This window comes from Oryctolagus cuniculus, chromosome 16, assembly GCF_051225735.1.
Source record: "Oryctolagus cuniculus isolate XC-2025 breed Fujian yellow rabbit chromosome 16, ASM5122573v1, whole genome shotgun sequence".
In the NCBI taxonomy this organism is placed as follows: Eukaryota; Metazoa; Chordata; class Mammalia; order Lagomorpha; family Leporidae; genus Oryctolagus; species Oryctolagus cuniculus.
Window position 1 is genome coordinate 44,694,560 of NC_142882.1, and position 24,966 is coordinate 44,719,525.

The 24,966-nt window shown below is 47.0% G+C and overlaps 1 protein-coding gene across 1 annotated transcript in view; it reads left to right on the forward strand.

The window, feature by feature from the left end:
* Window positions 1–4,464: 4,464 nt before the first annotated feature.
* The window catches only part of TSPAN13 (tetraspanin 13), a 32,379-nt gene continuing 11,877 nt past the window's right edge, over window positions 4,465–24,966 (forward strand). Inside the window, exon 1 of the mRNA XM_051832558.3 lies at window positions 4,465–4,720. Within this exon, the coding sequence (XP_051688518.1) occupies window positions 4,658–4,720 (63 nt within the window). The 5' untranslated portion in view covers window positions 4,465–4,657. The remainder of the gene's footprint in view (window positions 4,721–24,966) is intronic.

Genomic DNA, 24,966 nt, shown 5'->3' on the forward strand with positions numbered 1-24,966 from the left:
TCATGGTATTTTGCACCAAGGCAAACACCTCTTAATTCTATTTTTGAACTTTAAAATAGCTTATTTACTTGTATTTATTTGAAAGAGAGAAAGAGCAAGAGAGAGAGAGAGGAGAGAGAGAGAATCTGCTGGTTCACTCTGCAAATCTTTGCAACAGCCAGGGCTGCGCCAGGCTAAAAAAGTCAGGGGCCAGGAACTCCATCTAGGTCTCCTACGTGGGTAGGTGGTACACAAGTTCCCACGGCATCATTTCCTGCCTCTCGGGGTACACATTACTGGGAAGCTGGATCAAAAGAGGAGGTGGGACCCGATCCCATGCACCACCTCACTGGCTGCAGGTGTCTCGGCTGCTGAACCATGACATCCACCCCTCCATTAACTTTTGGAAACACCATTGCACTACACTGCAGTTTAGCTACAGACAGACAAGTGGACTGTACTGAAGCAATTTGAAATGTGCTATATAACCGACATTTTATGTGACTATAAATTGAACAATTTCATGTGTATCCAGTTTCATGTTCAAATTTCTGAGAAATCTAGAAAATATTTGGTAGGGCCAAATTTCTGAGAAATTAAGAAAATATTTGGTAGTGGTGTATGAGCTTAGGAGTAATTTTTTCTGAAAGGCAAAGAGAGAGAGAGATCTATTCTGCTAGTTTGCTCCCTAAATGCCCTCAAAACTGAGGCCAGATCAAGCTGAAGTCAGGAGCCCAGAACTCAATCTTGGTCTCTCATGTGGGTGGCAGGGCCCCAAGCACTTCAGCTATCTTCTTAAGCAGTCATCTGCTACTCCATAGAGTACATGTGAGCAGCAAACTGGAATTGCGACTCAAACCCAAACGTTCTGATATGAGATGCAGGCAACTTACCTGCCACAACATATGCCTGCCCAGGAATCATTTTGTTTAGAATTTACTGAACATGATCAAGTCCTGGTGCTGAATTACTAAAAAAGAAATGTTGGTCTTAATAACAAAATAAGAATTTAAAAAATATGAGATGTTAAGGTAAACCTACAGGATGAGGTTTTTTTAAAAATTTATTTTATTTATTTGAAAGACAGAGTTGCAGAGAGAGGGAGAGGGAGAGAGAGAGAGAGAGAGAGAGAGATCTTCTGATGGTTCATTCCCCAAATGATTGCAATAGCCACAGCTGAGCCAATCCAAAGCCAGGAGCTTCTTTCAGGTCTCCCACATGGGTGTAGGGGTACAAGGATTTGGATCATCTTCCACTGCTTTCCTTGGCACATTAGCAGGGAGCTGAATTGGAAGTGGAACAGCTGGGACTCAAACTGGCACCCATATGGGATACCAGTGCTGTAGGCTGGGGCTTTAACCCTCTGTGGCACAGTGCCAGCGTGTGTGTGTGTGTGTGTTTACGATTGATTTATTTATTTGAAAGTCAGAGTTACATAGAGAGAGGGAGAGACTGAGATCTTCCGTTTGCTGGTTCACTTTCCAAATGGCCACCATGGCTAGGGCTGGACCAGGCAGAAGCTTTTGGGTTTCCCATGAGAGTGCAGGAGCAAGTGGGCCATCTTCCAGTGCTTTCCCCAGGCCATTAGCAGGGAGCTGGATCAGAAGTGGAGCAGCTGGGACTGGAACTGGCGTCCATATAGCATGCTGACACTGCAGGCAGTGGCTTCACCTGCTATGCCAGAACATTGGCCCCATTTTTGGTTTATTTTTTTTTAATTTTTAAAAATTTTTTTAAAGATTTATTTGAAAGGAAGAGTGACAGAGAGCTAGGGAGAGACAGAGAGATCTTCCATCTTCTGGTTCACTTCTCCAATGGCTGCAACAATCAGGCCTGGGCCAGACCAAAGCCAGGAACCAGGAACTCCATCCTGGTCACCCACATGGGTGGCAGGGGCTCAGACATCTGGGCCATTATCTGCTGCATTCCCAGGAGAGTTAGCAGGAAGTGGGTTCAGAAGCACAGCAGCCAGGCCTCACAATTGTGTTCCCATGTGCGATGCGGGCATCACACGCTGAGGCTTCACCCGCTGTGCCATGACACCAGTCCCGTAAATAAGGATTGTTAAAACATGAAGCATGTTACCCAGAAGTGTCAGGATTTCTCCACTGAAAATAAGTTAAATGTCCAGCTGGTTTCTCCTTACTGCTCCCCATGGCAGAGCTTTTTTCCTACAGGCAATGTACAAGAGATAAAAATATTCCTAATAATGAATCAATTCCTGGATTTAAGTTTCTTTAGATGCCTTTAGCTCCTCAGTTCCTTCCTTTCTTTTTTTGTGATGGGGGTGGTAAGGAGAGGCTGGAAGAAGCAGCACAAAATTACAGGACAAATTAAGCAGCTGAATGTTTCACATGTATAGACTCAACAAGAACCTTAGGTTTCAGGCTGGCGCCGCGGCTCACTAGGCTAATCCTCCGCCTTGTGGCGCTGGCACACCGGGTTCTAGTCCCGGTCAGGGCGCTGGATTCTGTCCCAGTTGCCCCTCTTCCAGGCCAGCTCTCTGCTGTCGCCAGGGAGTGCAGTGGAGGATGGCCCAAGTGCTTGGCCCTGCACCCCATGGGAGACCAGGAGAAGCACCTGGCTCCTGCCATCGGATCAGCGCGGTGCACCGGCTGCAGCACGCCGGCCCGATGGCCATTGGAGGGTGAACCAACGGCAAAGGAAGACCTTTCTCTCTGTCTCTCTCTCTCACTGCCTGTCAAAAAAATTTAAAAAAAAAAAAAGAAAAAAAAAAAACCTTAGGTTTCATACATGTGTTGTAATTAATACAGAGTATTTTTGCTGGAAGTTACTATGAAATTACCAAACTTTTGTTGGCTTTGCTGAGTTTCTAGAATACAGTAGATATTTCGTTTTTTAAAGATTTATTTTTAATTTATCTGAAAGAGTTACAGAGAGAGAGAGAGAGAGAGAGAGAGAGGTCTTCCATCCACTGATTCACTACCCATATGGTCGCAACAGCCGGAGCTGCGCTGATCCAAAGCCAGGAGCCAGGAGCTTCATCTGGGTCTCCCACATGGGTGCAGGGGCCCAAGGACTTGGGCCATCTTCCACTGCTTTCCCAGGCCATAGCAGAGAGTTGGATTGGAGGAGGCGCAGCCGGGACTAGAACCGGTGCCCATATGGGATGCTGGCGCTTCAGCCCAGGGCTTTAGTCCGCTGCACCACAGTGCCGGCCCCACAGTAGGTATTTCATAAATGGTCAAGCTTCAAACATTAACTGACATTTTGCAAGCCCTTACCATGATCCGTGCACTATTCTGAAAGTGCTTGACATAGTTTAAACAATTATTTATTCATTTTCATTTTATTTGAAAGGTGGGGGGGCGTGAGGGGGAGAGAATCTTTCATCATCTGCTGGTTCACTCTCCACGTGTCTATGTCAGGCCAAAGCTAGGAGGCAGGAACTTCCTCTGGGTCTCCCACGTGGGTGGTAGGAGTCCAAGCCTTTGAGCCATCACCTGCTGCCTCCCATCAACAGGAAACTCACAGGGGAGGTATGGGGGATACAAGACAAACTTCTATAGTGATGATGAGGTGGAGGTTTATTTACAGATCCTCACTGTTCTTGTTGAAAAACCAGCTCCTTGAAATTCAGGCCTGGAGGCGCTCCCATTGTGGCACAGGGGGTTAAGCTAACATCTGCTGGTTGGAGAACTGGCTGATCCACTTCCAATCCAGCTCCCTGCTAATGCTATGGAAGATGGCCCAAATGCTTGGGAACCTGCACCCACGTGGGAGACCCAGAGGAAGTTCCTGGCTCCTGGCCCAGCCCTAGCCTTTGCAGTCCTTTGGGGAATGAACCAGTGGATGGAAGATCTCTGTCTCTCCCGACCGCTGTAGCTCCGACTTCAACATAAATAAATTTAAAAAAAGGGAAAAAATGTAGATACTTAACACATAAATATTTTAAAAATAAAAGAAAGCCAGGGCTGGAGCTCAGAGCTGGTCCTGGGCTTGCAACGGGTTCACAGGGTTTATGGATATTCTGCAAGTCTCTGCACTGAGACAGGCACAGCAGTCAGCAGTCCTGAAACAGGATTTACGTTCTCCCCTTTCTCGGCTCCCGCGGCCCCTTCCTTTTATTCCTGCCTGCCTGCCCCCAGAGCCAGGTGCGCGGTCTGAAATGTCATTCAAAGCGGTGCCACGTCACCCACCCCGGGCCCAGAAGCCAGAGGCGCCGGCGCGGGTCTCCTCCCTCCGCCAGCGTGGACCCGCGCCCCGCCCCACGCCGCTCACCTGCCGCGGGCGTGCACCCCAGCCGGGCCCCCGGGCCCCCAGGCTCCCAGTCCCGCTCCCAGCCCTAGCCCCAGCCCGGGCCCCGGCGCCCCCGCCCCCGCGCCCGGATCCCGGCGGGCTGGGCGCACTCATTTGCATATTCCTACCTTTGTTCCAGGCCAGCGGCCAATCAGCGCGCGGGGCGAGGCGGCGGGCTGGGCGGGGCCGGGGCTGGCGCTGGGGCTGCGGCGGCCGCAGGTTCCCGAGCGGTAGGAGCCGCCGCGGGCGCGCCGCGCACTGCAGCCCCAGCTCCCGCCGCGAGCCTGCGCGCGACCCGCCGAGGGCCCTGCGCACAGCGGCGGCAAGCCGGGGAGCCCCCTACCCCCACTCCCACCTCCTACTCCCCGTTCCGGGCCTGGGATTTACCTGCAGCTGCCGGCCACCACCAGGCTCCACCATGGTGTGCGGGGGCTTCGCGTGTTCCAAGAACTGCCTTTGCGCCCTCAACCTGCTCTACACCGTGAGTGTCCCCGGGGCCCCGTGCACCTGCGCGCGCGGCCTCGCCAGCCAGCCGCTATCGCCGCCTCGCCTCGGTGGTGAGGCCGCGGCTCGGCCGCGCCCCGCACCCACCGCCGCCAGCCGCCTGCTGCTCCTGCTGCTGCTTGCTCCCGGCTCTGCCCGGCTGGGGTGCAGGCGGAGGAGCCGTCGCCCGGGAGGTGGGGGAAGGAACTCGGCCCCCCCCCCCATTTTTTTTTGGCAGAGCGACGCGGGGCGCACCTGGCCAGGCGCGGTGCCTGGCGCGACCCCGCATCGCGGCCGCCGAGCGCGCTCCCGGGGTGCCTGTACCGCCAGCCAAGTTTGTTTCGGGGCTCGCAGAGAGGGGGTTGTCTGAGGCCTCCTACCCGATGATGCGTCCTCCTCGTCCTCCCTCCCCCCTTGGCGTGGAGGCGAGCCCAGGCAGGGCCCCCTGTGGCGTGTCAGACACAAGGGGACAGCTCCGGGAGGGGCCTTCCTGAACTCCCACGCCTGGCAGGGCGGCGGTGGACGCCAAATCCTCCCCAGGATGCCCCCACAGCGCCCAGCCGCTTCCTTGGTCAGTCCACCCGGACCCCGCACCTTTCTATAAATACACCTGCTGCCCCGAGCCCTCGGCCTGGAGACGCACCCGGCTTCCCCGCCTGCCTGGTGGTCGCCGCAGGGGAGAGGGGCTGGGGCTGTAGCCACCACTGCCTTTTGTATTTTGTCTTATTGTTTGAAGGTGGACATGGCTGCGGGGCTTTGAGGGCAAGGCTAGCTCGACTTGGGGGACAGGGCTGGATTTGCAACATCTGGTGGCGCAGCTCCTTGTGAGTAGTGGAGGGGCAGCTCAGGTCCACATCAGAATCCACCTGCCTCACGCGAGCCTCGCTTACAGCACTGTTTGTTGAGTACCTGCTGACCAATGAGCCTGAATGGTATGCTGAGAACTTGAGAGTCCTTATGTCTATCCCTGACTTCTGATATACACTCCCTGTCAATGACTCAGTCGTCTGTTCACCAGAGACTTAATCTTGCAGTGTCGGCTAACACACAATAGAATGTCTGCTCTGCATAGTTGCTTGACTGCTGAGCCTGTATAAATACACATAAAACACACACACACACACACACACACACACAATGTGTATACAGATAGATTTTTAAAGGCAAGTTATTTTGTTGCTTTTCACATATATCATTTCGGGGTCAGTGTTGTGGCCCAGCAGCTTAAGCCACTACCTGTGACTTTTGCATCCCAATATGAGCATCAGTTTGAGGCCCAGCTGCTCCACTTCCCATCCACTCCCTGCTAATGCACCTGGGAAGGCAGTGGATGATGGCCCAAGGAGCTGGGCCCCTGCCGCCCATGTGGGAGACCAGGATGGAGTTCCAGGCTCCTGGCTTTGGCCTGACCCAGTCCTGGTTATTGCGACCATTTAGGGAGTGACCTGGTGGATGAAGATCTCACTGTGCCTTTCTTTCTCTGTACCTCTGCCTTTCAAATGAATAAAATGAATCTTATTTACAGTGAATCAGGACATGGAGGAGAAAGAAAGGGGATTCTTAAGGGACATAGCAAGACTACTTAATATCTATTCTAGATGGTTGACCTTCAGAGTGTGTTTTATGGATCTTAATAGCTATGCAATGAAGCTTAATTAATTGGAAATTCATAGGAGTATAAAAATGGTCAGCCCTTTTCAATCAGAGACTTTTTAGACAAAGGGGCATTTCTTAAAAGGAATTAGTGGCTGCTTGATTCATACACATTGTGCCTAGGCTTAAATCAGTTCAGGAGTTTACCTGGAGGCTAGTGACAAGTGAAAACTGGACCACATCTTAAATAGATGCTGAAAATAGGCCATGGCCATTATTTAGATTCTGTCTTCCGTGATTTCTCCCTTGGTTATCCTAAGATCGAAAAAAAAAATGTGGAGTGGGTAGGGTGGATGGGGTTGAGTCTGAGGACTCAGGAGAGACCCTGCTTTGTAAGGCATGCATAGAAGTTCCTGTGTGGGTTCTGGTCCCACCCTGGCAACGGCCGCTAAAATGTGGGTGCAGCTCCAGGATGAAGTCTGAGCTCATTTCTGAAAGCGACAGCAAAGCTGGGATCACGGATGGGAGTGGCAGGTGTAAAGGCCACAGCCTGCCCCTGACGTCATCGATGCTGTGTCTTTGCAAACCTGGGACAACACCAGGTGAGCTGAGGGCTCAGGGGGCTTGCTAATGAGCCTGCAGTTGGCACTGGATTTGTGATCCAATGGGGCAGGCAGGCCTGTTGCTAAGGGTGGCCTGATCATGGAAATATGGTGATGTGGCAGAGGGCAGTTGTTGCTTTTTTGCTGTGTATGTCTTGGTTGCTGCAGAGCTCCCTATATATGACATGAGGTTGGTGTGGCACAGCTGTGTAAGCCACTTGTGACGCTGGGGTCCCATGTCGGAGTGCTGGTTTGAGCCCTGGTTGCTCCCCTTCTAACCTAGCTTCCTGCTAATGTGCCTTGGAGGGCAGTGGAGTGCTGGGGTCCCTGCCACCCATAAGGGAGACCCAGGCCCTGGCTTTTGCGGTCATTTGGGGGGAATAAACCAGTGGATGAAATATCTCTCTCTCTCTGACATTCTGCCTTTCACATAAATAAACAAACCTTTTTTTGAAAAAGTAATTTTCTACATAACAATAATTATTAAGTGCCTACCATGTGCTATGCCCTGCTCTCAGCCTGGAAATACAGCAGGCGTTAAAATCAGTGTACTCTATTGAAGTTTCGTGTTAGCTACGACCTTTCTACATATGATCTCAAGCACTATATTTAGTCGATAAACATTTGTCCAGTGTGTATACTTTCTGGGAACTGTGGGAAATAACAGTTACATACATAGGCAACTGCCAGCCCTGAGCAAATAGGATCTGGCTAGAGACAGGAAGTGGGAAAATTAAAGCAAGTACTAGGAATATGCAGGCTTTACATCTATAACCTTTAGGGTTATGATAGATCTTTCTGGGTTAAGGGAGTTGAGAGAACACCAAACGTACTATGGAATGGGGGAAAGGTAGAAATAATGTGTGGGTCTTTTTGATAATGTTTAAGATATAAATGCATGTTAAATATATTTTGGGAAAATCTTTCATTTTTAATATTTTATTTCTTAAGATTTATTTTACTTATTTGGAAGGCAGAGTTCCAGAGAGAGAGAGAGAGAGATCCTCCATCGCAAGTTCATTCCCCAGTGGCCCCATCCGCTGCAGCTGGGCCAGGCCAAAGCCAGGAGCCAATAGCCTCATCTGGGTGTCCAAGTACTGGGCCATCTTCTCAGGCACATCAGCAGGGAGCTGAATCGGAAGTGCAACAGCCAGGACTGTAACTGATGCCCATATGGGATATCAATATGCAGGCAGCAGCCTAACCTGCTCTGCCACAGTGCCAACCCCGATATTTTATTTTTATTTGAAATTTTTAGGTTGAAAATATTTTGACATATAGTAAAAATTACTTTAAAAATTATACTAAATGATTTCTGGGAAATGTTAGCAAAATAAGTCAGTGTTATATTAAAGATGCAACATTTTGAAGTTTTATAATGCATTTCCTTGTATGTCTAAACCAGAGAAGAAAGCTATCTTTAAAAAAAACAAAGAAGGGACTAGCATTGTGCTGCAGTGGGTTAAGCTGCTGCTTAGCACACCAGCATCCCCTGTTAGAATGTCAGTTCAAGTCCCGACTGCTCCATTTCCACTCCAGCTTCCTGCTAATGTGCCTGGGAAAGCAGCAGATGGGGACCCAACTGGACCCTGCCACTCACATGGAAGATCTGGATGGAGCTCCTGGCTCCTGGAGTAGGCTTGGCCCAGACCTGGCTATTGTGGGCATTTGGGGAATGAACCAGTGGGTGGAAGATCTCTCTTTCTCTCTGTCTCTCCCTGTCACTCTGTATTTCAAATAAATAGATAAATAAATATCAAAAAGAAAGAAAAATTAGTTGACTTTGTTAAATGGAACCGAACTGAAAAATATGACCAAAAATGTATTCAACAGGACTTTTACAAGTTGTACTACCAATTTTACATACATGTATATGTGTGTATATGTGTATGTGTGTGTGTGTGTGTGTGTGTGTTTGTATGCTGAGTTTGAACTAAGAATGTAAGGGGCAGAGCATAGCTTGTAATCCTGAAACAGGAGGGAAATTTCAGCTTTTGGATATTTATTATTATAAAATCTTTCAAGATTTGTTGTATTTTTTTTCCTTTCTACCTCTTACCTTTGGTTGTTTTGAGAAAAATCATGCAGCATCAAAAATTATGCTGATTTATGTAAATTCTGAGATACTTTGGTTCACACCTTGACATCTCTGGAATTTGGATGCATTTTGTAGATTAAGTGTGCTATAATAAAATCCCTGGATTTGTGGAGAGAACTGTAGTTTTCCAACTCCACTTCTCAGGCAAATAGCTCAATTAATTATGGATTTCAGTTTTCTTCACGTACAAATCGGTGATAGTGTTTTCTGTTCTTGCCCCATGGAATCGTAGTGAAGATAAAATGAGAAAATGTACATAAATGCTTAGGATGTACTATAGAAGTAAAATTATGACGGCTTCCGGTGGAATAAGTTGAATTATTTTAAACCTCTGAGTTACCAGCCAGCATGCCATTCTGAAGAGACTTTCAAGCTATTGGGTTTTTAACATATTTGGGCTGGTGTTAAGTCAGAGATCCCCATGGAGGCCAGAGTTCATACCCTCAGAATAAAATAATGATCTGTCAGTTGTAAGAAAAATATGACTGGCCGGCGCCGTGGCTCACTAGGCTAATCCTCCGCCTGCGGGTTCTAGTCCCGGTCAGGGCGCCGGAGTCTGTCCCGGTTGCCCCTCTTCCAGGCCAGCTCTCTGCTGTGGCCCAGGAGTGCAGTGGAGGATGGCCCAAGTGCTTGGGCCCTGCACCCCATGGGAGACCAGGATAAGTACCTGGCTCCTGGCTTTGGATCAGCGCAGTGCGCCGGCCGCAGTGCGCCGGCCGCGGCGGCCATTGGAGGGTGAACCAACGGCAAAGGAAGACCTTTCTCTCTGTCTCTCTCTCTCTCACTGTCCACTCTGCCTGTCAAAAAAAAAAAAAAAAAAAAAAGAAAAAAAAAGAAAAGAAAAGAAAAATATGACTGAGGTGTCATAAGTACAGATTTGGAATTTCAATATTTTTTAAAATATATGTTTATCTTTAACTGAGATATAGTAATTGTATGTGTTTAGGGGGGTACAATGTGACATTTCTCTTTTTTAAAAAAGATTTATTTTCTTTATTTGAAAGGCAGAATGACAGAGAAAGAGATCTTCCATCCGCAAATGGCCGCAGTGACCAAGGCTGGGCCAGGCCAAAGTCAAGGGCCTGGAACTTCATCCGGGTCTCCCATGTGGGTGGCAGGAGCCCAGGTACTTGGGCCATCTTCCCCTGCACAATAGCAGGGATCTGGATTGGAAGCAGAACAACAGGACTTCCCCGGTATTCCGATATGGGATGCCAGCATCACACGTGATGGTTTGACTTGCTGAGCCACAGGGCCAGTCCCGATGTAACATTTCAGTACTTACAGATATGCGTAATGGTCAGATCAGGGGAATCAGCATATCTGTCATCGAAGACGCTTTTCATTGCTTTGTGTTGGGAACATTCAAAATCCTCCCTCCTAGCTTTTTTTGAACTATTCAGTTAGGGAATTGCAGCTTTTTAGCTTTATATTTTTTGAGTCCTAATCTGGTCCTCAAACTGGTGGGAAATTATAATCTTGTTCATTGTCAGCTCCAAAGTAAATGAGAAACACTCTTACTTCCTCCAGACAGAATCTGCTTCTTGCAGTTGCTTTATAATTATTGGCCTTTTTTTCCTCCAGAATTCTTGTCATTCTTCACATTATTGTCGTTTTATATTTTAAGGTGTGATTAGATTTGTGCTGCTATTTCTGCATTATTTAAAATGATTAAGAAATCTTCGAATATATACTTGCCCTTGGAATTAAGAAAGTGACTATTTGCGCTGTAAATTTTTTGGAATCTGGAATTTTCACAGGACATTATGCTGATGCTTATATGTTCTTGAAATTCCCCAACTTTTGATTTAAAGCTACAGTAACAAAAATGTCTCATTCTTGCTGTTATTCACTTGAAGTAAGCTTATTGATATTGACAGGGCTTAACTGCAAAATTTACTGAAGGCATTTCCAAAGAAAAAACAATTAACCCTCAGGAAATCCGGCCTGTATTTATTTTGTATTAAAAAGAATTTAAAAATAAAAATTTAAAAATTAAAATTGTATGCATTTATGGGTTACTGTGTGATATTTCAAAATATGTATACATTATACAGTATCCACTCAGAGTAAATGATTCTATCTTCTCAAACATTTAACATTTCTTTATGATGAAAGCGTTTAAAATCCTATCTTCTGGGGCTGGTGTTGTGATGTCCCATGGATGCCAGTTTGATTCCTGGCTGCTCCACATTTGATCCAGCTCCCTGCTGATGGCCTGGGCAAAGTAGCAGAAGATGGCCCAAGTATTTGGGCCCTTGCACCCATGTGGGAGACCTGGATGAAGTTCCTGGCTCCTGGTTTCAGCCTGGCCCAGCCTGACTGTGGTGGCTATTTGGGTAGTGAACCAGAGGGTGGAAGATCTCTCTCTCTCTCTCTCTCTCTCTCTCTCTGTGTGTGTGTGTGTGTGTGTCTTTATGCCTCTACCTCTCCTTCTCTGTAACTCTTACTTTCAAATAAATCTTTAAAAACAAAATAGTATACTATCCCTAAAACATCTGAAACAAAGGTTCTTTTTGAATTTTTGTGTATATTTTCAGTCTATTTGAAAGAGAGAAGGAGACAGGGACACTGACAGATATCTCCCATCTGGTTTACTCCCCAAATGCCTGGGACAGCTGGTGCTGAACCAGGGAGCTGGGAGCTCAATCCAGGGGACCCAAGTTTCTGAGACAGGATGTGTAGTAACAGGATGCTGGAATGGGGATTGCGGGTGGGTTTGGAACGCAGGCATCCCAGGTAACATGTCAGCCTGTAGGCCAAATGCCTGTGTCTCAGTGGCTTAATTTATATGTAGTTGGAGATGGCTTAACAGTGGATGCTGTCATCAGAAACACATTTGGTTACTAGTGAAGGCAGACTGGCTTGGGTCCTTGTCACACTGTAGCTGAGTTCATCTCCCAGTCATCTTTCCTCTTTATAAGGAATATTCCAGACCTGCCTGTAGTAACGCATGAAACCTCTGGGAAGTCCAGGTTGCGTAGCTATTCCCTGTAGATTTTTTTCCCGTTCCTGACTTTCTGTCTTTGCCAATCCCATGTTCTTCTTTTTTTAGAAAAGTTACTTAATAAAGGTTCCTATTTCATTTTTCTTTGAAGATTCACTTATTTATTTGAAAGGTAAAGTGACAGAGAGAATCTTCTATCAGCGGGTTCACTCCCCGGATGGCAGGGATAGCCAACGCTGGGCCAAGCTGAAGCTGGGGGTCCAGAACTCCATCCAGGTCTCCCATGCGGGTAGTAGGAGTTCAACTACTTGGGCCATCTGCTGCTGCTTTCCCAGATGCATTAGCAGGGAGCTGGATCTGAAGCAGAGCAGCCGGAACTTGAACCAGTAGTGCTCATATGGGATGCTGGCATTGCAAGTGGCAACTTATTTTAACCTGCTGTGCCACAACACCAGCCCCCCAAAGTTCCTATTTCTTTAATCAGCAAGAAATCTTTTACTGTTTCTCTCTGGTATCTTAGTTCTTGAGTGCTACCCTAGACTAATTCAGCCAGGATTTGGGGAGCAGGAGAATGTTTGGATGTATGCATAATATTTTTTTTAAGATTTTAAATTTCCTAGCTAATTCTCCAGAGAGCTGTAGTTATTGAGATTCTGTTTTGCTTTCTTCTCGTAATCATACCAGCTACACAGGTAGTCTTGAGCCTGTTTGTCTCCTCTGTTAGACTTCTTGCTGGCAGAGGACATAGCTTTGTCTGTGCTCTGTTTTTTTCTTCTTGTTGCATTATTCAGTTTGTAGTTTTTTATATTATTATTATTATTATTATTATTTTAACATAGAGCCCATGTCCTGTAAATCCTTCCTGAATTAAATTTGCAGAGCAGGCTGCCCCCTCTTCTTGCTCTTCCCAGTCAAAACCTGCATAGGGAAAACTTGTATAAAACGATACCTTGTTTTCTTTTCACACTTGATACTTGGTTTCTTTCTCCACTTGATACTTTCTTTTAGTCCTCACTCATCCAAATGAAATCCAAAGCACAGCCAAATATTTCAAAGCCTGAAAGTTAGTATGAGATTAAACATTAGTAATATGAAGTAGGAATTACTTTTATCTGTCTGCTGTGGAATTTAATGTGTCTGGAAATGCTGGTTTTTGGGTGCTATTCTTGGCCAACCTTTCAGACATGTCTGAAGGTTTCCTGAGCCTTTTGCATAAAGAAGTCCAGTAAAACTGTAAGGGTGCTGTTACTGTAGTCAGCTGGTGCTCTTCATATCATGAGTGTAATATAGCCCTCTTCTTTTCTTTGTTCATTCCAATCATAAACACTAACTGAGCACCAATTACAGTGAACAAAACCAACACAAATACCGTGCCTTCATGAAGATCACATTTATGGGGGTGGGCAGAAAATAAATAAAGAAATGAGTTGGCTGGCGCCGCAGCCCAATAGCCTAATCCTCCACCTGCAGCGCCGGCACACTGGGCTCTAGTCCTGGTCGGGGCGCTGGATTCTGTCCCGGTTGCCCCTCTTCCAGGCCAGCTCTCTGCTCTGGCCAGGGAGTGCAGTGGAGGCTGGCCCAAGTGCTTGGGCCCTGCACCCCATGGGAGACCAGGAGAAGCACCTGGCTCCTGCCATCGGATCAGCGCGGTGCACGGGCCGCAGCGGCCATTGGGGAGTGAAGCAACGGAAGGAAGACCTTTCTCTCTGCCTCTCTCTTACTGTCCACTCTGCCTGTCAAAAAAAAAAAAAAAAAAAAAGAAAAGAAAAGAAAAGAAAAGAAAAAAGAGCAGCTTATATATCAGATTAGAAGTCACAAGAGCAGTATGGAGGAAAGCAGGGCAGAGTAGGAAGGGTGGTGGGGCAGGGTGGGGACAGGGGCACCCAAGTTTATATGCAGTGGCCATAGTTGGCCTGCTGGGCAGACAGTGTGGGGAGAAAGTCTTGAAGGACGGGAAGGGCATATTTAGGAAAACTGTTTTAGGTGGAGAGAGTGGCCTTTGACAAGTACGGGACACCGACAGGCATTTGCAAGGGACAGAGGAGGACAAAGGGAGGAAGCAGTGTTTGCTTGGTGGGAAATGAGGTCAGAGAAGTTATGGGCCTGTATTTCGTTTATCGTTAAGAATACTCCAGGGGGTTGGCGCTGTGGCATAGCGTGTTAAGCCGCTGCCTGCAGTGCTGGCATTCCACATCGGTGCCAATTTGAGTCCTTGGTTGCTCTTCTTTCAATCCAGCTCCCTGCTGATGGCCTGGGAAAGCAGTGGAAGATGGCCCAAGTGCTTGGGCCCCTCTTGCACCCACGTGGGAGACCTGGAAGAAGCTCCTGGCTCCTGGCGTTGGCCTGGCCCAGCCCCAGCTATTGCAGCCAACTGGGGAAGGAACCAGCTGATGGAAGACCTCTCTCTCTTTGTAACTCTACCTTTCAAATAAATAAAATAAATCTTTAAAAAAAAAAAAAAAAGGACAGGCAGTATAAAGACTTAAGCTTTTACACCAAGTGAAATGGGGAGCCATTGGTGGGTTTGGGCCTGAGGGGTGATATGGCTTCATTTGTATATATGAGTATACATCAAAAAGTTCACAGAAAATTACTTAGACGTGAACAGTTTTGACACCCATGCCTATGAGGGCTCTTCAAAAGTTCAGGGAAACTGAGTCTTTTGAAAAAGCTATGATGAATTAAGGAAGTTTTTGCATCAAAATAAGCTAGTCTTTCTTTTCCCCCTGAGGTTTATAATGTACCCTCCTAAAAGACTGTCAGGCTCTGAATTGAGACGGGTGTAGATGGCACAGGTGGAAGCAGTGAGAATGGTTGTGAGGTTGTTGCTGTAATTACACAAGTGGTGATGGAGGCTTGGATCTGCATGGCAGCGATGGAAGTAGAGAACTGGTCAGGTTCTGGGCCTGTTGCGAAGGTGGGACTAACATCATTTCCTGATGGATTGGAAAGGGACAGGTCACAGATCACTCATAACAGTGGCCTGAGCAGTGAGTTGGCTGGATTCACCATGACCTGTGTTGGCAAAGGCTATGGGTAGAGCAGGCTTTGGGATGAAAGTCAGGAGTTCAGTATGAGATACAGTAGATACCCAAGTACGTAACACTTAGACTGACAGCACTGAAGGTCATGGGAGATGGCTCTCTGGGGATTGTCCAAATGGGATTGAAGTCAGTACATCCGGGAGGGGAGACAGTGAATAGCAGTGGCCCGTGGACTGCAGCAGTGCCATCCATCCATAGAGAGGTACAGGTGACAAGAAAGATTCTGCAGGAAGGAGCCAGGGCCATGTGGAGGGAGCTTGGTAGCAGCTGGTGTCCTCCAGGCCAAGTGCAGCCATGGCAAGGGGAAGGGATGGGAGGACTTAGCGATGAGGAAGTCATTGAAAAGAGGTAGACCTGGAAGCCCCTCAACAACAAGGACCGTGCCCCAGTCATTCCTGCTTTCCTGAGTGCCAGCGAGCTCTGGCATATGGCTGACATTTAGTTAATTGAATGCAGGAATCAGGGCAGGGTTGTTCGGCCCAGCATTGCATTTGCCATTTCCCTGCAGTGCTCCATAGAAGGGCAGGAGAGGGTGGAGTTGGAACTTTATTGGCAGCTGTGGGTGCCACCTCAAGCTCATTATCCTTGGAAAACGACAAGTCAGGCTCCCTTCCTTTCAATTCCCTTTATATGGCTGCTTTCCAGGGGATATTATGTGCTTCGTATTTTGTGCCTATTGCCTTTAAAAGCAGTGGCTCCACAGAGAACCATAAAGAAGAAGAGCATGAGCAGAGTACGGCAGGCTCCCTGGATCATTGAGTGAAAGCCCAACAGCCAAAGAATGAGGTTTTGGCTGGAACGCTAAATACTTGGATATTTAGCAATATCTAGATTATTTATAGAATTCTCTCATTTCCACCCAAATGGTTGGCATCATAGAAACACATCTTTGATCTTCCCCAAATTGCTCTCCTGTTTTCCAGATGAAGCAGAAGTTCAGAAAAGAGTCCAGGTTTCATTGTGACTCCTCTTTGTCACCATGGAAGCATGCCAGGGAGGGCATTCTAGATCTTTCTTTCCTTTACCTGTCCATGGATGCTGTTACACAGCTGGAGGCATAGTCCTATGTCCTGCTACCATTTTTTTTTAAAGTTTTATTTATGTATTTATTTGAAAGGCATAGTTGCAGAGAGAGAGAGAAGAGAGAAATGGAGGGAGGGAGGGAGGGAGAGAGGTCTTCCATCTGCTGGTTCACTCCCCAGATGGCCACAACAGCCAGAGCTGGGCTGATCCAAAGCCAGGATCCTGGAGCTTCCTCTGGGTCTTCCACGCAGGTGCAGGGGACCAAGCACTCAGGCCATCTTCTACTGCTTCCCCAGACCATAGCAGGGAGCTGGATCAGAAATGGAACTGCCAGGACTTGAACCAGCACACTGTAGGCGGTGGCCTCACCTGCTTTACTACAGTGCCAGCCCCGCCCTGTTACTATCTTATGTGTGTTTGCTTTCCAATGTTGTCATAAATTCTCTCTTTCTTTAGTTAACTATGAGTACACTACAACAGCCACTCCAGTATTCTCAAATGTTCTACATTTTTCTTTCCTCCTACAGCAATTTAGTTGCCTTGGTAGAATTTTCATACCCCTCCCCCTGCCAAGATAGCTGTTTTGAGATATTCAAACTGGGTGAACGTTTGGCTCGCAAATAAGACACTGCTTGCTTGATTTGAGTCCTTGCTCTGCTTATTGTCAGTGTGCATCCTGGGAGGCAGTAGATGATGGCTGAAGCTGTTGGCCCCTGCCACCCATGTGGGAGACCCAGATTGGGTTCCAGGCTCCTGGCTTCAACCTGGCCCAGCTCTGGCTATTAAGAATATTTTGGGAGTGAATCAGCAGATGGAGGTACTCTGTCTCTTTCTGCCTTTCAAGGAAAAGTGAAAATAAGTAAAAAAAAAAATTAAAAATACCCCAATCTGATTGTTCATCTGGTTCTCTGGATATTCGATGAATGAACATCTCTTTGATAGGCTATGTAGATAAGGAATAAACTTGGAACATCCTTGGACTGGATTCCTTCGTCCCAAATCTTGTGTAGGTTAGAGGAAAACATTTGCCTGTCCTCAAAGTGTGATGAGTACTGTCAAGAACTGCTGCACTCAGCAAAATACGTGGAGCACCACTCCTGACCCAGGCGCTTAGCCAGGTGCTGGGAATTTATGGTCACCACGTGCCTGACTGTGTGGAACAGCAAGTGCAGAGGGCACAACAGAAGAATCCAACGTGTAGCTGAGGGGAGGGGAGAGTGACTGAGAGAGAAATGACCTCTGGGGGAAGTCCTGGGGTTTGTCAGTGGAGGTGCAGGGACTGAATCCCAAGATGAGACACACAGAGCCGCCGCAGGGGATTTCCAGATCGGATGAGCTTTAACAAAGGGCCTTTGTGTTGACAAGAGGCTCAGTCTGTTTTCTGTTGCTGTAACAGAATGCCACAGACTGGGTCATTTCGAAAGAAGAAATGCATTTCTCATGGTTCTGGAGCCACAGGATGTCCAAGGCGAAAGGGTTGCCTCTGGCAAGGGCCCTCGGGCTGCATCGCAGCCTGGCGGGGGGGCTTCCTTCACGTGGTGAGAGGCTGGGAGCCTGCAGACTCACCTGCCTCTTCCTCTTCCTAAAACAGTGGAGAATCCCATTGGAAGAGCTCCAGCCTCATGACCTCACCTCACTCTACGGGTTCTACCTCCAAATACCATTAACCTATGGATTTGGGGGTTATGTTTCTAACACATGAATTTTTGGGGCACACATTCAGACCTCAGCAGCCAGGAATGGAATTTAGTTGCATGTGAGAGGGGGAGCCTGGCTGTCCCTGCTAATGTTGGTTAAGTTGAATTTTCATATAGAAAGTAGTCAAGATGTAGGCAGCCTAGGGGCAGGCATTGTGGTGCAGCAGATGAAGATGCCCTGTGTTTAACTGGCATCCCGTATTAGAGTGCTGGTTCCAGTCCAGGCTTCCATTCCAGCTTCCTGCTAATGCACCTGGTAAGGCAGTGGATGATGACCCCACTGTCATGGGCACCCCATGGGAGACCCTGATGGAGTTCTTGACTCCTGGCATTGTGTAGACCGAGCCCTGACTATTGCAGGCATTTGGGGAGTGAACCAGTGGGTAGAAAATCTGTCTCTATCTCTCCCTCTTTGCCTCTCCCTCTCTGTCACTCTGCCTTTCAAATAAATAAATAAATCTTTAAAAAGAAGGGCCGTCACCCAGACCAGGTGCCCAGTTCAAGTCTGTTGTTACGAGCGCGGTCTCCATCTGCTTTTCTGCTCAGTCATCTTTGCATGTGACGCTCTTCCTTGTCACCAGATGACACCTGCAACTCTAGGCACCACTGTGCGTTCCATGCCAGAAGGGAAATGCCCGGAAATGCTTTTCCTCATAAAAGGCTTTGTCCTCTAGGGGAACAGACGTAAGTGGCATATGCTTAGAGTCTAGCATCCAATTAAGTTTTGGCCTCAGCATATACCTGTGACCCTGTCACCACCTTCAAGACCTTAAGCAGTCCCATGAGCTCCCAAAGTAGCCTCCTTTTCCTTTGCAGTCCCTTTCTCCCACCCTACAACCCTCTGCTCGCCACTGATACACTCAAACATAGATTGGAGTTGAAGTATAGGCAGGATGCTTGCAGAAAAAAAGATGGCCTGGGATATTACTCTGGCTCATTAATACCCTCCTTCTTTTGGCTGTAGAGTAAGAAGTTTTAGGGAGGTCTTTTAAACTAAGAGGATCTGATTGTGTTCTTTTAAAGCTCATTGACAAAGGTGAAGGATTTAGATTTGGTCTTGGTGGGAAGAGTGCTTTCAGGAGTGAGTACTGAGAGAAGCAATGCAAGTTTGCAGGTATTAAAGCATTCATGATAACTGTTTGCCAGGTGGAGCTTTGTGGGCCAGGCGTGATGGCACAGTGAGTTAAGCTGCTGCTTGGGTTGGCCACATCCCATTTCGAAGTGCCTGGTTCAAATCCTGGCTACTCTGCTTCCAATCCAGCCTCCTGCTAATGCATCCTGAGAGGCAGCAGGTGTTGGCTCAAGTGCTAGGGTCCCTGCCACCCATACGGGAGACCTGGATGGAGTTCCGGGCTCCTGGCTTCAGCCTGGCCTAGGCCTGGCTGTTGTGGACATTTGGGGAATGAACCAGGTGGTGGAAGATCTCTGTATATATAAACTGGGACGTCCAACACCTGTATCATAAGGCTTACGTGGCTCAGGGCGCTCAGGAAATGTGAGAACCCACTTGCTCTTTCTATTCCATTTTCAGTTCTGCTGGCTGATGCTGTTTGACGTTAGAGCTTTTCACATGCAGCTGGTCTCTTGGAGAATTCATTTTGTCTGTACAGCTGGCTAGGTTGGGGGATGCCACCTTTTCTTTCCATTTCCCTGTATCATATCTTAACTCTGTTGGTGAATGCACCATCCCTTGGTCCGGTCACTCTTGACAGAAGAATGGGTAGCCGTGGTGGACAAGCCTGTCTTGTGGTCAGAGGGGCCAATGAAGCTCTGTGAGTAGGGTTATCCAAGAGACACATGTGCAGGGTTGCAAAGACAGTATGTGTCTACCCCAGATGTCAGTCCTCCCCTGGGAAGCAGTTCAGTTGTTCTCAATTCTAGGATGCGCTCACAATTTCTTCATCATTTGGATGGCTTAGTGTAGTGGCTTAACACTTCAGTGCCTGCTTGTGTGAGATCATGAAGAATCTTATGTGTGTGTTCTTTGTTTTAAAATATTTTATTGATTTGAGAGAGGGAGAGAGATTCCCCCATCAATTGGTTCATTCTTCAAATGCTCACAATAGCCAGGGCTGGGTTAGGCTGAAGCTTGGAACTGGATGTTCAATCCAGGTCCCCCATGTGGGTGGCAGGGTTCCAAGTTCTTGGAACATCTCCCAGGATGTACGTTAGCAGGAGGCTGGAGTTGGGAGCAGAGCTGGGACTCCAGTCGGGATGCAGGTGTCCTAAGTGGCTTCTTCTTCCTTCGTCTTCTTCATTTCTTTGTTTATTTGAAAGTCAGAGTTACACAGAGAGAGAAGGAGAGGCAGAGAGAATGAAGTCTTCCATTTGCTGGTTCACTCCCCAGATGGCTGCAATGGCCAGAGCTGCGCTGATCCGAAGCCAGGAGCCAGGAGCTTCCTCTGGGTCTTCCCACGTGGGTGCAGGGGCCCAGGGACTTGGGCCATCTTCTACTGCTTTCCCAGACCATAGCAGAGAGCTGGATCAGAAGTGGAGCAGCCAGGACTCGAACCAGTGCCCATATGGGATGTTGGCACTGCAGGCGGCAGCTTTACCTGCTATGCCACAGGGCCGGCCCCTCCAAGTGGCTTATTAACCACTGTGCCAAACACCCCTCTTTGTTCTTTAATAGTATTGCATGGATCAATCCAAACCAATCATTCTAAACAGTTCTTGTTTGCTAGACTGCCTCAAAGATAGACTCTTTATCCTGGTAGGAGTTCTTGCTCCCCTACTCCAGGCAATGCCCTATGTGCCCTCCCGTTGGTGTGGTGTAGGTGCATGTGACGACCCTTTTGAGTTATAGAAAAGACAAGGACAAAGCACAGCACAAGTGAGCAAGCATTTGGTAGCTAGCTAATGGATGTGTCATTTAAGAAGAGGGTGTCTTTGTTCTTTTACATATCACTGTGTAGCTAGGAGGTAGGTTACAGATGTTTTGATATGGGTACAAGGTAAGAACTACAATTTCTTGAGTGTTGTAATAATGTCTTTGATATTGCATCTCAGTGTTAAAAATTACTTAAATATATTGGTAGGTGCTATGAAAGAGTCCTACAGGGAGAAAACAATGTGCTAAGCCCAGAGGTGGTGCTCCTCTGCCCCCCCCCCCCCACCCCATTTCCTCTCCTATGGAATGGAGGGAATCGGTCAAGGTCCTGGGCCAGGTACCTTTATGCCTCAATGTCCTGTGGCTTTGTGTTAAGTCATGTGGCATGGTGGAGAGTCTCTGTGTCGCTTGCACCTGTTTCCTACCTTCATCAGAGTCTGTCAGTGCTGCAGGGGTAGCCCTGGGTTGCTTGGGGAAGCAACATGGAGTTTCAGATACTTAAAATCCTGCAGTTCAGCTCTTTGAACTCTCTTTTTAAAGCTCTTTTTATAGGATGCGTTTTTCTTTGTTTTTAAAGAGAAAACAGGAAAGGTTGGCTCTTCCTGCTCATAAAAACATCGCTATCAACGAATTAACAGATCCATAATCTGTGTTCTGTCTCCCAAAGGAAGGAAACTATTTGTCATAGTCTAAATTTATTTTCTGTTACAATTGATTTCATACGGAAACTGTTCTTACAATTGAACAGAGTATTGTTTGCAGTTCCTTTGTGTAAGGTGTTCCAGTGGCATACTGAGGCCTTATTTTCTTTTTTAAAGATTTATGTATATATTTGAACATCAGAATGACAGAGACAGGAAGAGACACAGAGAGAGAGAGAGAGAGAGAGAGAGAGATCTTCCATCTGCTGGCTCACTCCCCAGGGGGCTGCAGCAGCCAGGGCTGGACCAGTCCAAAGCCAGGAGCCTGGAGCTTCATGTGGGTCTCCCATGTGGGTACAGAGACCCAAACACTTGTGCCATTGTTCGCTGCTTTCCCAGACCTTTAACAGAGAGCTGGATTGGAGGTGGAGCAGCCAGGACTTGAACCCCATATGGGATGCCGGCATCTTAGGTAGTGGCTTAACCCTCTGCGCTACAACATAAGCCTTCAAAGTGAGGCTTTTTAATTATGCATTTAGAATTAATTTTATTTGAATCAGTAATTTTTAGATAACTAGTTGGGGGAAGACATCATCTAATCTTATCTTCAAATTACAAGCCAACTGTAACATTTCATTACCACTACTAAGAAATAAATTGTTTCATTGTTACTTTTAAAAGACTTCTTTTTAGTGAATGTTAAACACCAATAATCAGATTTTAAAGGCATATTATACATCTTTAGGTGTTACATTTAATTGAAAAAATTGCTAATAATGTTTGGGGAATTTTTGCTGTAATGTGCCAGAACACCAGTCACCTACAACAAAACACATCGTTTCTAATTTTTTCATTAAAAAACCTGACATATTTAGTTACTCAAAATAAGTTCATGTTTTTACAGTTTCACTGTGGTAGCAATAAATGAAAAACTTGTTTTGGATTACACAGATGAATCTGTATTCTGTTCCACCATTAAGAATGGCCCCTTCAAGTGAGAATGTGTGTGTGTGTGTGTGTTGCACACACGCTTGCATCTAGGGGTTAGGAATGAAAGGGTGTAGGTTGTGTCTTGGTTCTCACCAATATGAAACACACTGAGAATTGCTCTTTGTTATACATATGTGTGAATGCAGCCTGGTGTATACCTGAAGTAATCGGAGAACATTATGGGAGGAAGTGTGGAGTGTGGTTGATGACTCACAGATTGGAATGGATACAAAATGTCAGAAAGACAAATGAGAAGGTCTTGATTTGCAGTCTCTGGCTTGGGGAGGAGTGGGAGCTAAGGTTGGATGAGGAAAGATGAGCGAATTTATAGAGAACAAAGCAGAAGAATTTGTAATTGGTGCCCTCCTAAGATGCACCTGTTAAAATTCTCTAGTTTTTTAAAAAATATTTTATTTATTTGAAGAGAGAGCGAGAGAGAGAGTGTGCGTGCAAGCATACTCCTATTCTCTGCTTTCCTCTCTAAATGCCTTTAACAGCCAGGGCTAGGACAGCCTGAAGCTAGGCATTGGGAAATCCATCCGGATGTCCCACATGAGTAGCATGAACCCATGTTCTTGAGCCACCTGCTGCTTCCCAGGGTACGCATTAGTAGGAAGCTGGAATTAGGAACGGAGCCAGGACTTGAACTCAGATACTCTGATAGTAGGTATATCTGCTGCACAAATACCTACTGCTTTCCAAATTAGGACATATTTAATATGCACTGAAAATAACATGAGACGTCTGTGAACCCTTAGCTGGATTCCCAGTGTCAGCCTTCTGCCTTGTCTCTCTTTCAAAGTCCAGTGTTGCAGTGGCACAAAAGGCCCACTCACCCTTGGACCCCTTTCCCCATTCCTCCCCTCAAAAGTAGCCGTTGTTTTGAAATCAACATCTGTTTTCTCCATGCATGCTTGTGATGTTGGTGACAATTTCTTGTACGCACATATGCAAATGTTGTTTGTTGAATCTGAAAATTTCCATAAGTGGTATGGCTTATCTGTATCTGCAGTTTATTTGATTTGTTCTATGCTGTTGACACAGTAATTGGTGATCTGCTGTGTTATATCATGTGATCCCACCAGAGTTTATGAAGTCCTGTGTTTGGGGTTGTTTTCCTGGTGGGTGTCTGAGTTGGTCCCATGACTGTTTCTTCTTGGGGAAACAGAATTGCTAGGTTGGTGGGGGACACACAGCCTTGCCTTACCAGGTGCTTCGAGTCCGCTCTGCACTGTGGCAATAGCAGTTGGTACCTAGATTTGTGGATGAGTTCTAAATTCTCTTTGCCTGTGGTGCGAGCAGGTTCAGTTTGTGCCAGTCTAGTACGTGTGAGATGATGTCTCAGGGTTCTCAGTTCTGTCTTCCTGATTATTGATGTTGACTGATGTTTTGATTCTGTTGCAGTGAATTGCCTCTTAGTACCTTGGACCACTTTTCAGTGTGACCTTTGCTGTTTTATTTATTTTTTTTTAAGATTTATTTATTTATTTGAAAGAGTCATGGCAGGAGGAGAGGAGCAGAGAGAGAAACAGGGAAAGAGATTTTTTGTCTACTGATGCACTCTGCAGATGGTGCAATCTTCAGGGCTGGGCCAGGCTGAAGCCAGGAGCCAGGAGCTTCTTCCGGGTCTCCCACGTGGGTGCAGGGGCCCAAGCACTTGGGCCATCTTCTGCTGCTTTCCCAGGCCATAGTAGAGAGCTGGATTGGTAGTGGAACAGCTGGGACTCAAACCGGCACCCATATGCGATGCCGGCACTGCAGGTGGTGGCTTTACCTGCTATGCCACAGCTCCGGCCCCATAAATAAATCTTAAAATACTTTGCTGGTTGCTATCATTTCCCCCCTCTGCTTTCTCCTGTTTATTATATTTCTCTTGTTTCTGCTTCCTTTGGGTTTGCTGTGACTCCCTTTCATGTCTGCAGTGTTCAAATATGACTTTGTCTTTCTATATTGTTTTTATTTCTCTTTTATCTTCTTGGTGTAAATACATCAGTTGTACTCTAATTTGGTTCTGTTGCCTCAAGTTCCGTCTTTGTCTCTGAGCCTCCTTCGGCTGTGTGTGTCACGTCTCTCTCTCTCTCTCTGGTGGTGGGTTTTCCTTATGAGTTTTGGGAGTTTTGATGGATAGCGAAGTTTGTGTCTTCTTCCTTGGGAATGGTTTGAGGGCTGTGGTTTGCAAGCATCCCCCCTGAGTCATTTCGGCTTTGCCCTGTGAGTTTTCCTGTGCTTGGCTTTCCTCGGGGTTGCTTGCCTGCTGCCCATGTGCCTGGGGACCTGTGCATATTGCACTCCACGCCCAGGCAACGTCTGCCTGGTGTCTGTGTTTCCAGCAGAAGACTTTTTTTTCTTTTTGACAACACTCAGCAAGCTTTGCCGTTTTTCCCAATATGTAGTTGTGTTTTCTGTAGTGCTTCAATGTTGAAAATCAAGCTTTTTGGAGGTCCTGGCTTTGCAGGAGTTTTGGTTCCACTTTCCAGCTCGCTCTGCCTGAAAGGAAACCTGAGTCCCTCCCCCAGCCCTGGGATTGCTGTGATCCAGGAACTCACCCCCATCCTCTCGGCCCCCACAGCAGCAGCTGTATCCGTCCAGGCCCACTTTCAGTTCTCTGTTTGGTTCTGGGATTTCCCGTGCTGCTTCTGTGTCCAGCCATACTGAAATAAAATGTTCAAACATTTCCCAACGTTTTAAACATCTTTGTAGCAGGGGCTGGTGCTGTGATGCAGTGGGTTAAGCTTCTACCTGCAGTGCCAGCATCCCATATTGGTACCAGTTCTAGTCC